The sequence below is a fragment of the Eubalaena glacialis genome, chromosome 4 (assembly GCF_028564815.1).
Source record: "Eubalaena glacialis isolate mEubGla1 chromosome 4, mEubGla1.1.hap2.+ XY, whole genome shotgun sequence".
In the NCBI taxonomy this organism is placed as follows: Eukaryota; Metazoa; Chordata; class Mammalia; order Artiodactyla; family Balaenidae; genus Eubalaena; species Eubalaena glacialis.
In genome coordinates this window covers 60,463,368-60,477,600 of record NC_083719.1, presented here as the reverse complement: position 1 = coordinate 60,477,600, position 14,233 = coordinate 60,463,368, and the positions used below count along the sequence as shown (strand labels likewise).

Below are 14,233 nucleotides of genomic sequence, written 5' to 3'. Positions count from 1 at the left end.
CCACGTTTCCCTCACGAAGAAACAAACCGACAGAGAATGTTAAAGAAATTAAGAAAATCCAAATTGCAGGTGAATTTGGCTTCTGTAATATTTGTTCTCCAAAGCTGTACGCATTTGTTCTTAGGATGTAATGTAGGTCCCAAGACAATTCAATAGGGAGAGGATAGTCTTTTCAAAAAATGATGCTGGGACAACTGGATATCCAGGTTCAAAAGAAAGAAGTCAGACCTCATCCCATAAACAAAAATTAACTCAAAAGAGATCAAAGAACTAAATGTAGGAGCTAAAGCTATAAAACTCTTGTAAGAAAACCTAGGCAAAAATATTTGTTACCCTGGATTAAGCAATGGTTTCTTTTAGGGGTGTGTGTGTGATAATTTATTTAATCATATTCCTTTTTGATGGACAGTTAGTTTCTTTACATTTTATTACTATTTCAGAGTGTGTAGGGAGCCTTCTTGTACATGCATCTTTGTGCATGTAGATACTGGTTTCTTACATACGACACTAGCAACAAAAGAAAAAAATAAAGTGGACTTCATAAAAATTAAAACCTCTGTGCTTCAAAGTACATTATCAATAAAGAAAACCCATAGAATGAGAGAAAATATTTTCAAATCATTTATTAGATAAGGGACTTGTATCCACAATATACTATGAAGAACTCCTACATCTCAAAAATAAAAAGACAAATAACCCAATTAAAAAATGGGCAAAGGATGTGAACATTTTCCCAAAGCAGACCTACAAATGGCTAATAAGCACATGAAGAGATGCTCAACATTAACAGTTATTTGGCAGTTCCTCAGAAGTTAAACACAGGTGACCATGTGACCCAGCAACTTCACTGTTAGGTATATACTGAAGAGAACTGAAAACATATGTCCACAGAAAAACATGTACATGAATGCTCATAGCAGAATTACTCGTAACAGCTGAAAAGAGGGAACAACTCAAGTGTCCATCAACTGATAAATGGGCAAACAAAATGTGGTGTATCCACACAATGGAATGTTATTTATCAATAAAGAGGAATGAAGTACTGATTTATGCTACTACAACATGGTGAACTTTAAAAACACTATGCTAAGTGAAAGAAGCTGGTCACAACAGATGACATATTGTGTGACTCTATTAATATGAAATATCCAGAACAGGCAAATCTATCAAGATAGAAAGTATACTAAAGGTTGCTGTGGCTGGGGGTTGGAGTGAATAGGTAATGACTGTTAATGAATATGGGTATTTTTTCAATTGAAATATTATTCATTTACTATACAATTCATCCTTTTAAAGAGTACAATTCAGCGGTGTTCCGTCTAGTCACAAGGTTGTGCAACTGTCACCACAATCTAATTCCAGAACATTTTCTTTGGGGTTTCTTTTTGGGGTGATGAAATGTTCTAGAGTCAGACAGAAGTGATAGTCGTACCATTCTGGGAATACACTAAACACTACTAAACTGTAACCTTTAAAAGAATGAATTATATCTTTTGAATCTATAGAAGCACTTGCAAAAAAATATGCAATGTAGAAATTAGAAATGGAAGCGAAGAGAAGCCTCTAAATATTTAACAAAGTTAAGGGTTTTCCCTCCCAGTCATGCTCCTTTAGCTATTTACAGGGAAATGTGGAAAATGTGTGGCCGGAAACATTGTCAAGAGGTCACTGAGGCTACTGTGTCCCCTTCAGGGGCTTAAAGGCTCATGAACCAGAGTAGGTCGTTTAGATAAGGATCTACCAAACATTTTTACGGAGACCCACAGTAAAAAATACATTTTATGTCTTTTATTGGTAAACTTACCCACACACACTATACGAAAGGATGCTTATTCTTACTACTGGGACACACTCTGATCGTTTCAATTTGCTTTTATTCTATTCCATTTTTAAAATCTGCTGAAGTGATACACTAAATTGATTTCATGACTCACTAATGGCACGTGACTTACATGAAAGCCACAGCTCTAGAATGCCTCCTCTGCCACTGAGCACTGGGTCGCTGTCCCAGAGTGTAGGTGGCAAGAAAGTTGGTTTTCCTAAAACTTCCATCTGCTTCCCTGAGCTCTTAGCCCAGCCTCCACATGATGACTCTGCAGCCAGTGTCAAGATTCTCCACCACCAGTCCCGAGGGGGGCCCTGCGGGCATTGCAGGCACTACCATGCTTCGCTGTGTGTGCACTGCTGGCCATCTTGCATCCTGGGCCCTTCTCCACCAAATGCCAGTAGGGACTCCTGTCATTTTGACAACAAAAAGTGTGCCTGTCCCCATTTCCAGTCATCCCTGCGGATGACAACCACTGTACAGGACAAGCTCCAAATCTATTTACCGCCCAGCACCCCTCTTCTCCCATAGCTGGGGTCAGCTCATAGGTAGGAAAAAAAAACCAAAACAACCCTTGGAGCTTTGAGATTAGATAGTTCTATGTGGTTACATCCATTGCCTTCCAGGCCTATGACTTTATTTTTCTTCATTCTCAGCTTAGAGAGGGGTAACTTGACTTAAGCCTTTACTTCTGTTCCCCTAATTGTTTATATGGGGAAAGAGGGGGAATTTGATTTTCATTTCTACAAAAATTTTAAGAAGGCGACACTTCCCCTCTTATTTCATAAATATATAAATCACATTCAAGATGAAGAAAGGAAGCGTAGTTACCTCCAGATGGAGGTTCAGGAGAAGTCTAGGCAGGCGGTGGCCTGATACCCTTATCTATAAGAAGTCCTAAGACATCACTAGACTAACTGGCTTACGGTTCCATTTAACCCAGGTTTCTCCTCTTCAAATAACTGGTGATGTGTAGAGATTCAATTCCCCCAAATACATGGAATAAATTGATTATCTTGATTTTAAATATATGGAAGAAAAAAAATCTTGGTACTTAACCTCCCCATCACCCGCCCCCCCACCCCCCACCCCCGATGTCGCCCAACTACTTGCAATGGAAGTAGCTCTGGAAACTGGAGACTATTCCTTTGTTTTGCTGCAGACTTCATCTTTAGGGTAATGTTTTTGACATATACAGAAGAGAACAGAGGGTGGGGTGGTAAGCAAGCTCTAGGGCAGAACCAAGTGCCTTCGCATTATTAACAGATTTGGTGAAGACAGCACAGGAAGAGCACTGGAGGAAGGGAAAGAGCAGAGTCAAATGCTGAGCCCTGCAGGGGAAGTGGGAGGGGAGAGGAGAGCCAGCAGCTGTGCCACGGGAATGTCTGTCTGCTGGAGATCCAAGTACAGAGCAGCACGCTTCAGTGGGATAAGCCCGTCTTCTGTCTTCCCTGTGAAATTACACCTGGCTCACAAAAGCTCTGGTGTGAATGGAGGTTTGCTTTGGAAAGCTTGAAGAAGGGGACAAAGGCCAACCCAGACAGGGGTTCCAAAGAGAGGCATAGGCTTTTTATTAATAGAAATCTCATGTCCTCTATTCTTATCAATAAATATTGAACATTTGAGGAATACTGGTTCGAAGGAGCAACGGTATTTAACTTGTTCATAATATTCCCACATCTCAATGTTGCCTTAGTTGCCACCATCTTTTCCCTTCCCCTGGTAACAGGATATCCGCATGCAGGTAATATGCTAGAGTATATGCACTTTTGTAGAAGGTGTGGACTAGGACAAAGGGCTTGGGCTTTGGAGTCATAAAAATACGAGTATCTGCAAAGCACAGTTAGTTTTGTGACCTTGCTCAGGTTAACCTCTCTAAGACTCAGTTTCCTTAAATCTATAAAATGGGCTTAATGATAGCAATCTTACTGAGCTTCTGTGAAGATAAAAACAATCCACGTAAGGCACTTAGCACATTTTCCAGTGAAGAAAACAAGGCTTAGAGAGGTTAAGGAACATACCCAAGGAAATATGCTCATAAAGCAGTGAAGAAGTTTAATTAAGCCATACAATAAATTTCAATCCTGGGTTACAGAAAGCCCTGGCCTTCAAGTCTGCACTCACATGATACGACACACCCATCAATAGGAATTTTAGCAATTCAAGATTACTTTCAATTTCTACTTTGGTTTTCCTTCAAGCTAGTTTGAATCTAGACCTTTCTTCCTCCCTATGCCTCCCAGAAACTTCTACTTCAGCCGTCTGTCTCCATTTCCAAACCTCTTCTTTTGCTTAAAACCAATATTAGCTACTTCACTCACTCACCCACTGACTTTCTGAGGTTTCCAGAAGGAACGCCAATTTTAAAAGAATTGTAAGACACATGGTTACTAGAGAGAGCTAGAGTTGCTCTGTAAGAACTAAGCCACTTCCCTTTAAACTTTTTTCTCAACATATGCTCATTGTTAAAAACATTAAAAACTATACCAGGACATGGAAGCAACCTAAGGGTCCATCGACAGATGAATGGATAAAGAAGATGTGGCACATATATACAATGGAATATTACTCAGCCATAAAAAGAAACAAAACTGAGTTATTTGTAGTGAGGTGGATGGACCTAGAGTCTGTTATACAGAGTGAAGTAAGTCAGAAAGACAAGAACAAATACCGTATGCTAACACATATATATGGAATCTAAAAAAAAAAAAAAAAAATGTTCTGATGAACCCAGGGGCAGGACAGGAATAAAGACGCAGATGTAGAGAATGGACTTGAGGACACAGAGAGGGGGAAGGGTAAGCTGGGACGAAGTGAGAGAGTGGCATGGAATATATACACTACCAAATGCAAAATAGCTAGCTAGTGGGAAGCAGCTGCATAGCACAGGGAGATTAGCTCTGTGCTTTGTGACCACCTAGAGGGGTGGGATAGGGAGGGTGGGAGGGAGATACAAGAGGGAGGGGATATGGGGATGTATGTATACATATAGCTGATTCACTTTGTTATACAGCAGAAACTAACACAACATTGTAAAGCGATTTTACTCCAATAAAGATGTTAAAAAAATATATATATATATGGTTAATTCTACCATGCAAAGAAAAATAGCTTAATTTTTTTCTTTTAGCTTAAGTGTATACCTATTTTTTACAATAAATGAAATCGTACTGTTTTAGGTACTATTTTCTTCTCCATTATATTGCAACCCTTTCCCCTGCCCTTAAATATTCTTCAGAAACGTTATTTTTAGTGGCTGTGTAACATACGTGTCAGACTGGTTCTACTGTCCTCTGTTTGTTGTTTTCGGGTTTGGGTTGTTCCCCATTATTTCACTACTGTAAATAAAACTTCAACTGCACTATTCTTATCATCAAACCAAAAATGCTACTATTAATGATAAAACAAAAGAGCACGTCCTTGAGAATCATTAGTTTAACTTCTAATCAGTGTTTGATAAATATTTGGTGTTTGAAAATATAAGTCAAAAAATTAACTTTGTTTCACAATGCTAACAATTAGTAATGCTTTAAAAAATCTTAAACGCTCATAAAGATCTGAAAATCTGCCACGTTTGTATTTCCACAAGCTACATATTCCTACTACTCTTTTGCAGCTAAGCCTTTATTTTAAAAGGCAAGGCATTTCCTGTTTACAACTTTATGGGAGTAGGGTAAAACAGCAGTGTAACGCTATAAAAGGCATTCTCTGAAGGACCTTCTGGAATATATTATACTTTAAAAGTTTTCATATGTGTCAAACAATACAAACACATTATTTTTTTTTTAAAGACTAAAGTACTATTGTTTTTCTGGATAAAACAATGAAAATAGAGTTAAATACAGAACATTTAAATTTGTAGTTTTTTCCCTTAATATTTAGAAAAGATGATCATTTCCTGTCTTACGAGTTGCTCTCGTTTCCTTATTTTCTCTGCACTATTTAGCTGGCATCTCCGTGAGGGCCGGAGACAAGAGTGAGGCGTTCCCATGTCCACTTGGCTGGTAGCCTCCCGTGCCTGCTCACCTGGTAGTTTTCCAGAACCACACCAGAAGCTGGCTCTCTACCTCTGACCCACTGTAGCCTTCTCACGGCATCCAGAAGGTCAACTTCCCCTGCCTTGCCCTGTTGGTTTTCTGAAAACTGACGTGGCATGGGAACAGGGATGTGGAGAGAGGTCTTACCCTGGAATCTCCTTTTTTGGGTAAAAATGACACTTTTCACATAGTTTTGGGGAGCTTTGACACTGGCAGGTTTCTCACAGATACAAAACTACAGCATTATTTATTTGGAGGCTATTATTAGGGAAATGCCACTCTGTATGGGGTCATTTTGGAAATGTGGAGAGGGGAGGGCTAACAGCTGATGGATTGGAGACACCACTGGCTTCCAGTGAGCGGGGCCTGGGGAGGACACAGATGCTCTGCTGTCCTGCAGTTTGTAGGATGGTCCTGTGTAAATAACTGTTCACATCTCGCATGGCTGGATTTTTTAATGTCCCGCTGGTCATTCACGTAGGTCAAAATTCTGTGCGTAATTGCTTGAGCCTAGAATCTAATCGTTTTACATATAAGCACAACATAGATCCTCACAATTTTAATATAAACTTAATTTTCTAGGACGGCAATTCCATGTCAAGTGGTGGGGGGTGGAGGGAGACCACACTTCGCTGTTCAAGGGCTTGTTACAAAGAGTTGTTCTCCATTTTGGAAAAAAGAACTCATGGCCAGTTCCACCACTCACCTACAGTCTCATCTGTAGCTCTCTCAATCTGTGGTTATTCTGTGAAGAGGCCCAAGTCTCTGGTAACTTTATCACATCTAATGGCATCAGGCCCATGTATTTTCATATTGAAATATGTATTTTTACTATAAATTAATTTCTTTGAATTTCTCTTTTATATTTATAGAAAGGCCTTAGCCTTGCTATGAAGGTACATATGTAAGTTGGTTTTATTTCACATAAATTTCCTTTCAGAATGGTAAAGAAGTCTTACCAAATGTCATAAAAGGGGGGCACAGAATTTTGCAGGTCTAAGACCATAAAGTGGTAATGAAAATGGTAAATAAACTTTAGGCCACTCCTTCTGGACTCCAAAGGAACTTAGCTGGACCAGAGTGCTGTGGGCAAATATACGAGCGTCTTCTCTCTTCTGGGAACCAAGAGTCCCACAAACCCCACTGACCTCCAGTGTGATCCTGTTCTTCACCAGGAGCCCGATCTTAATGTCCATCAGGTTCAGGTCTTTCTCGAGCTGTTGATTGCCTCTGATCTTGGTCACCACTTCTTCCCTTAATCGTGCTACCTCCAGCGCCTCCTGGAAATCCAAGTCACTTTGGTCCAACAGGTGTACAAATTTGCGGACTACTGTTAATGGCGGGTTTTCAGAGCCAACTGCAAGGAAAGGAAAGGCGTACTTTAACTGGGCATGCTTGAACGGATCATCAGTAGGAAAGAAACCAGGTCTTTAAATAAAGCATTGACAGAAAAATAGAGCGATGGACGTGCCTGGCCTCCAGAGTGAATCATCCTGCCTCAGGTCAAATCTGGACGAGGAAACTGATCATATAAATAAATGCACGCCACTGATAAGGTTGGGCCTCACTAATTCCTCGTCTAGCACCCGTTTATCAGCCCTCTCTCAGGCTGTTCCCAGGACCACGCACTGAGGAGATAGTTCTATCTATCAGTGTCTTATTGATGAGGAGCCTGGGAAAGAATGCTAACATGAGTTGCCCCGGCTCTAAGAGCTTGTGGCTGAGCCAGATAAGAGATTTCTGTTCTTGTTGCAGGAAGCAGAAAGAGTTTTTTTTTTTTTTTCCCCAGCCCAAAAGACCTTGGGGAAGGAGCAGGAATTAGGTGAAAGGTGAATTAGAAAAGGTCAGTCAAGGGCGAACTGTAAGGTCTAACAGGAGCCAACAGAATGACAACTGGAACACATGTTCTACTTGGCAGAAATGAAGCAATTTTAGATATTGAATTAGGTCCCTGTCCTTTCAGCATGGACCAGGGAGGGCATTCAGCACCTAGGAGACCAGGCTCAGTTGTTGAGAGGAACATCTATATAAATTCTACAAGGGCTTTCCCTTAGTGCCTTGAACCTTAATTGTGCTTTAATTCTCTTGCACTGCGACTTTGAAAAAAAAAATTTTTTTTAAGGTGTGTAATGAGATCTACTCTGGGTAAACTCTAAGAAGAAACTACCTGGACCTTCAATGCTGAATGATTAGACACAGCAACAAAAAGATGACTTGAGAGAGCCCAGCCCAGTTGTGGCGGCCTCAATAACCATCCTCTCTTTTACTTCCAAGGCCCTACTCAAGCTTCCTTATACTTCTGTTTAGTTGTGTGGTATTTTGACACTTAAGGAATACAGAGTTCAACCAACAACACAATTAACAGCATGAACTCATCATGAACAACCAAATCTAGCGTCATCTATATTACTGTTGTTCCCCATCTGATGGTCTTTATTGGTACTTGTCAAAGAAAAGCCTTAGGAAGCTTTAGAGGTCCAATTCTGCTTCCAGGCTCAGAATTTACTGGATAATAATACTTCATATTCCACTAGATTCCAAGTTACCTTGGATCATGGACCCTTTTCTTCCTGATCACTGAAGCATACATCAATTTATTTTCCTTCTATTTCAGCAAAGGTGTTGCTGATGACATGACCATTTCAGAAACAGCCTGAGCCACACACCAGAGCTCATTCATGTAGCTGAGAGAACATAAGCCACCGCATTTGTGTCTAAAGTTCTCTCTCCTGGCTCTGAAGAACTGTGTATCATTTTATGTGCTAACAGGCCTGGTAGAAACAAATTAATATTTTAGCTTTACTAATTATTATGGCTCAAATGTAATAGCTCCTCTATCAACAGCTGGCTTTTTGGTATCTTCATGATATCTTCATACCACTTTGTGGTACTTTCATTTCAGGAAACCACACAACTTAACAGTCAGCACTTACAAGTGGCCACATTACGGTTCCAGCAACTTCTAAACCTGAATGCATTCAGTGCCTTTCTGGAGGGAATGGGTGAAAATGAATCATGACAGACTAATAAAAGTGATCTGTTTTTCAGCTTAAAAAAATGCCTTCATTTTATGAAGATGCTGAATTGAGAAAGAAATGAAAATTTACAGTTCAGTTACCACAAAGCCACCCTATTTGCCAAAGCCCAGAGCAGTTTTGATCTGGCTTATTGAGAGGAAAAAAAAATCACAGGCCAGGCAATAAATTAAACAGTATTCAAATTTAAGTTTATCTTCTGGCTCTTTTGCATTAGATTCCTGCCTTTAGCTCAAATTTAATATAAAAAATCAGCATTTATGCCAACTCCATTTTTTAAAAATTGAAGTGTAGTTGATTTACAATGTTGTGTTAGTTTCAGGTGTACAGTGAAGTGATTCAGATATATATATATATATTTTTTTTTAATATTCTTTTTCATTATAGGTTATTATAAGATACTGAATATAGTTCCCTGTGCTATACGGTAGGTCCTTGTTGATTATCTATTTAATATATAGTAGTGTGTATATGTTAATCTCAGACTCCTAATTTATCCCCCCACCCCATGCAGTCCATTCCTTTTGAAGAAGAAATCACATCTACTGCATTTACCCCACTCCATTTAGATAGAAGGGCCCACTTCCTGTCATCACATCTTCCTTTGTGTACTGGTTCAGAACCTGGGGCCTGAGATGGTCAAAATCTACTGGAAATAACAGGCATCCTCTGTTTCTGGAGCAGCCACTGAAGTGACTCAGATGGAAATAACTTGTCCTTGCCTGGTTAATAAGGGATAATTTGTCTCAGAATGCTCCCACTTACCCAATGTTTTGTAGTCATCTCTAGCTTTGTTTGCTCTCAATAGAGACTGTATTTTCACAATTTCATTGTTCTGCGAAAAAAATAAGACCAGTCACAACCTCCCAGAGTCCCATCTACTCCACTATTTTAGAATTTAGAACTATTTAAGAAGTGACAGCGTTTTCAAAAGGGACACTATTTAGAACTGATAGTATTTAGATGTGGTGTAGTTAATGTTTATTTTTGCATTCTCTTTGAAGAAAGGGGCAGATAAGTTAGCTAAAATATAAACAAGATTGCAAAGGGACCATTTAAATAAGAGGTTTAAAAAGGGAAAAGAATTTTACCACCAAATTTAGTTGGTCCAATCTATGTTCACATATCTATTCTTCAAAGATCCTAAAAAAACTCCTCCTGCGGGCGTCTATTTAAATTAATCGGTTAGCAGTAATAAGCACTTTACAAGTAATGTTGGAAAGTTGAATCTTTTCTCCCTGGCATTACTAGCCCACATCAGTTTTCTCTCACCCATTTACTTTCCCGTTCTGAATGATGAAGTCTCACTCTGAACCTGAGTTCTGAATAAAGAAATGTAAGAAGCCTCCAAATAGTATCACATTGAGTTCTAAAACCTATTTTTTCCTCCTAATGTTCATTTCCACCATTTAATAAAAATCATTCAATGCTAACGTTCAACAAAGTATTCATTTAGTTCATTCTCAGCCAGGATAAAAATCCACATGTGTGTCTCTTACATGATCTCTGAAATACTGCAGTCGTGAGAGGTAATTCTTTCGTGCTGTTACCATCCGGAACCAGGACTGAATCTAAAAATAAGTTAAAAAGAGAAATCCAGGCAATTACCAGATAACCTTTCATATCTCTTTATGGAGTCTTTTAAAAATAATATTGATAGATAATTTGATAAAAAAGTAAAAATTAGCAGCCTACCAACTAATAAACATCTAAAGCCTAATCTTCATCTTCTACTTCCTTCGTTGCTTTTTCCCCTAGGGGTTCAGAACATGTTACACGTTATGGTGGGGAAGGTAATGTAGCTCTTTGTACTATTTTGCTTTAATCTCAGTAAATAAAAGCCAAGCGGGCAAGGCATTTTGCTGAGAGTTACCACGGGTCAGGGGATCAAATGAAACTAAGTTCAGGGTTGCTTCCCACATCTCTTAGATGCAGCGAATATTCTTTAGGTCTTTACAGGAAAACATTTCAAGAGGTCTCACGAGGGACCAACTGTGACCCATGGTTTTCTGAGCAAATAAGCATGTGTTCCAGGGTGAGCAAAGGACATTTCATTCAGGAGCTAGTAATGCACAAGGGGTCTAGACCATGTCATTCTTTGTCCTCACAGTTTAAAAAGTCTTAACAAATCTCATCTGATTCCCATCTCTCTCCAGTCCCGCTCTTGTGACTCTGATCTGGATTTCCAAGTTTCTACAAGTTCACTGGCGTACAGTTCTTTAGTTTTCAGCTCTGAGACAGTGGGCACTCCAATGCGTGTTCTTTCTCTAAGCTCGGAGCAACCAGCCTTGGTGGGAAGCTGGGTTAGACCAGCCCACCACCTAAATACAGGCCCTAACTTAGCTCTACTTTCTCTTGTCATTGGCTTTGCATTTGCCTTACAACTAAGGTTTGCACTGTTAAATCTGAGCATTCTAAACATTATTAGCGAAGACCATAAGAAGAACATAAAATAAAGCTGGGTTTCCTCCAGAATTTAAATAATCAATTTGGACTTGTTAGAGAAAGAGCATATATTATAAAGGACCGGAGACAATAGAGTGTTTTGATGGACTTGCTTGAAGATGATCAGCTAAGTGAGAAGAGGAGGTACGACTCAAACCCAGGACTTGCTTCTGATGTCAAGGCTCAAACATAGTCTGTCTTCTAGAAGCAAAACGAAAATGAAGGGAAAAGTTTAAGTCAAGCACTAAGGTAGGAAAGGGTGTTTACCTTCACAACAGAAGGAGTATTATCAATGAACATTTGTCGCCTGTGCATGTATGAGGCCCGCTGTTTATGTCCCTTCCAAAAAGCCTGTGGAAAATAATGAGTTACAGAATTACTTACATGTAACAGTTTATTTTAGAAAGTGCAAGGACGGAGTACATCTCAGGAGACACTGAGTTGGGACAATGTCAGGGATCCTCCCTTCCAAATCTCATCTGGACACCATCTCTAGGGGTGGACATTAAACTGGGCAGAGCATACCAGCTCACACCTGAGGCTTGCCCCAAGTTTGGGAAAGGAATTACCAGGTGGAAGCCCAGTTTCTGGTTTGAAAGTTTAATTTTACCAAGGCCCTGGGTGATGAGAAGTGATAATAATATGGAATTGCCCTGAAACATACAAACAGATCAATTGGGTACTGGTATTATTTGGTAACAATATAAGATGCTTCAAAATAATGACTAGTAATTAGCTTTCCTCCAACAAGTGGGCCACTGTGATCCAGACTGAAAAGGAAGATGACTCTGGATCCCTGAACATAGGAGTGCTGTGATTGATCTTTTATTATTGCATCTATTTTTTACATAAAGCTTAATGAGGCTTCATCAACATAGCTTTTACAAGGTTATCACCATCAAAGAGAACTTTTACAGGAAACATTTGCAAAAAGTGGACACAAACTGGTATCTTTAGGATGATAAATCCATAGCTGTTACAAAGTTTATTCCAATTCATTTTTGAGAATCTTTTTATTGAAACATATCTTTGTAATTCACTCCAATTCTCTGATTTTGTTTTTCAGGTTACAAATGAAATACAAGTTCTGTGTTAAAAAGGACAAGTACAAAAAAATCAAGTTTTTTTTTTGGCCTCGCAGCACAGCTTGCGGGATCTTAGATCCCTGACCAGGGACTGAACCCAGGCCATGGCAATGAAAGCGTCGAGTTCTAACCACTGGGACACCAGGGAATTCCCCAAAATCAAGTGGTTTTTTGTTTGTTTGTTTGTTCAAGTTATTTTTTATAAATTTCTTTTCACATCTGCATATATCAGTCTACCTCATTCCTTCTTTTTAAAAAGCTATGCGGAATTTTATTGCCATTTAAAAAATAATATACTTTTTGGTAATGATTCAAAACAAAACAGTCATGATGGAATAAGTACCCAAACTGAGTACTTGCTCCAGACTTCCCCTCTCAATTTAAATCCCTAGAAATGATAAATATGCTTTAAAAAAAAACTTAATTTTGAAATAATTATCGACTCATAGGAAGCTGCAACAGTAATACACTGAGTTCCATGTACCCTTTATCCAGCTTCCCCCAATGGAAACAACTTACAAACATGCTTTTAAAGCAATCCATCATAGTGCTAGAAAACAAGCAGGCATATGGGTCAAAAACTATGAGGGATCTTGGAAGAGAGAAGGTAGCTTGAATTGGCTGAAAGAGGGAACCACAGAACACAATTCTACAAATATTGGGAACCTCTACAAAAAATGTGAGATGGCTCTAAGCTTGAGGGAGCCTTGAATATCAGTCTGAGACATTTTGGGAAAGTTGTCACATGACTCACATAGATGGGGAGTAGGGGTTGGGAAAAGTACAAAAGAGTATAGCCTTTTTGGAGGGAATTTAGCAGTATCAAATTTAAAATTATTTAGCGTTTCACCCAGTGTTTCTAATTTTCAATATACCTAGCCTAAGGAAATATAAGTACCTGTGTAGGAAAACAATATATAAGGATTTTTGTTGCAGCATTGTTTGTAATACCGAAAATATGTAGAGAACAGAATATTGACAAATAGGGAAACGGTGATAAACTGTGATTGAACTCATACTAATGGCAATCTAACTAGTAACTTATTTGTCACGATGGGTCTCAATGGTGACTCGTGTTTTTGTGGCTAACACTGTTTTAAAGCACAGAGGTGCAAATGTGCAAATAATATTATACATCCCATTCCTTGATCCAAATTGAAAGGCAACCAAGATACTGGGATTAGCTCAATTTCTCATTCTGCTTTTTTGGAATTATCTCAATTCCAGAAACACTATTAATCTCTATTAGCTCAGATTCTCAAAGATTCTGGATAAGGAATCTGTTGTAGTGACAGAAGATCTAATATTGAAGCATGTTTGCATTAGTGGAATGAACCCACTTGTCTGTTTTGTACTATGTTTTTAATGTCCTAAGGATTCAATGCTCACCAACAGTACTTTCCTGAAGATTTCATTTTGTATTTCATCTCTTTAATGATTATGTAGATTTTTCTGGAATCTACATTTATATTTTTATTGCTACCTTTCCAAACCAAGGCAACTTGGCTGGGTTTTGAAGTTTTGGTCTATAGAAGCAGAGTACTACAGGCTTCCTATTTTATTTGTCAAAATTTAACATTCTTCTTTTTTAGTATGTAAGTTTTAGTTTCATCAGGATTGGCTTTTCTCATTCTGTGCTAACAGCACAACTCCTGTGCAAGGCCCAGAGACTGCAGGCTCTTCTAATTAGAGGCTCTTTATTAAAAACAATTATAAGTATAAAGTTGGGAGGAAGGAGCTATTGATAAAAATGCAAAAGGAGACAAAATTCTAAACCATAAAGCCATTTAGAAGCAGCTTTTTATA

The 14,233-nt window shown here is 38.8% G+C and overlaps 1 protein-coding gene across 1 annotated transcript in view; it reads right to left on the bottom strand.

Moving 5' to 3' along the window:
* IQGAP2 (IQ motif containing GTPase activating protein 2) overlaps positions 1–14,233 on the bottom strand; it is a 283,554-nt gene that overhangs the window by 40,305 nt on the left and 229,016 nt on the right. Inside the window, exons 18-21 of the mRNA XM_061189375.1 lie at positions 11,610–11,693; positions 10,397–10,468; positions 9,663–9,732; positions 7,011–7,219 (exon numbers count right to left, since the gene is read on the bottom strand). Coding sequence (XP_061045358.1) covers positions 7,011–7,219; positions 9,663–9,732; positions 10,397–10,468; positions 11,610–11,693 — 435 coding nt within the window. The remainder of the gene's footprint in view (positions 1–7,010; positions 7,220–9,662; positions 9,733–10,396; positions 10,469–11,609; positions 11,694–14,233) is intronic.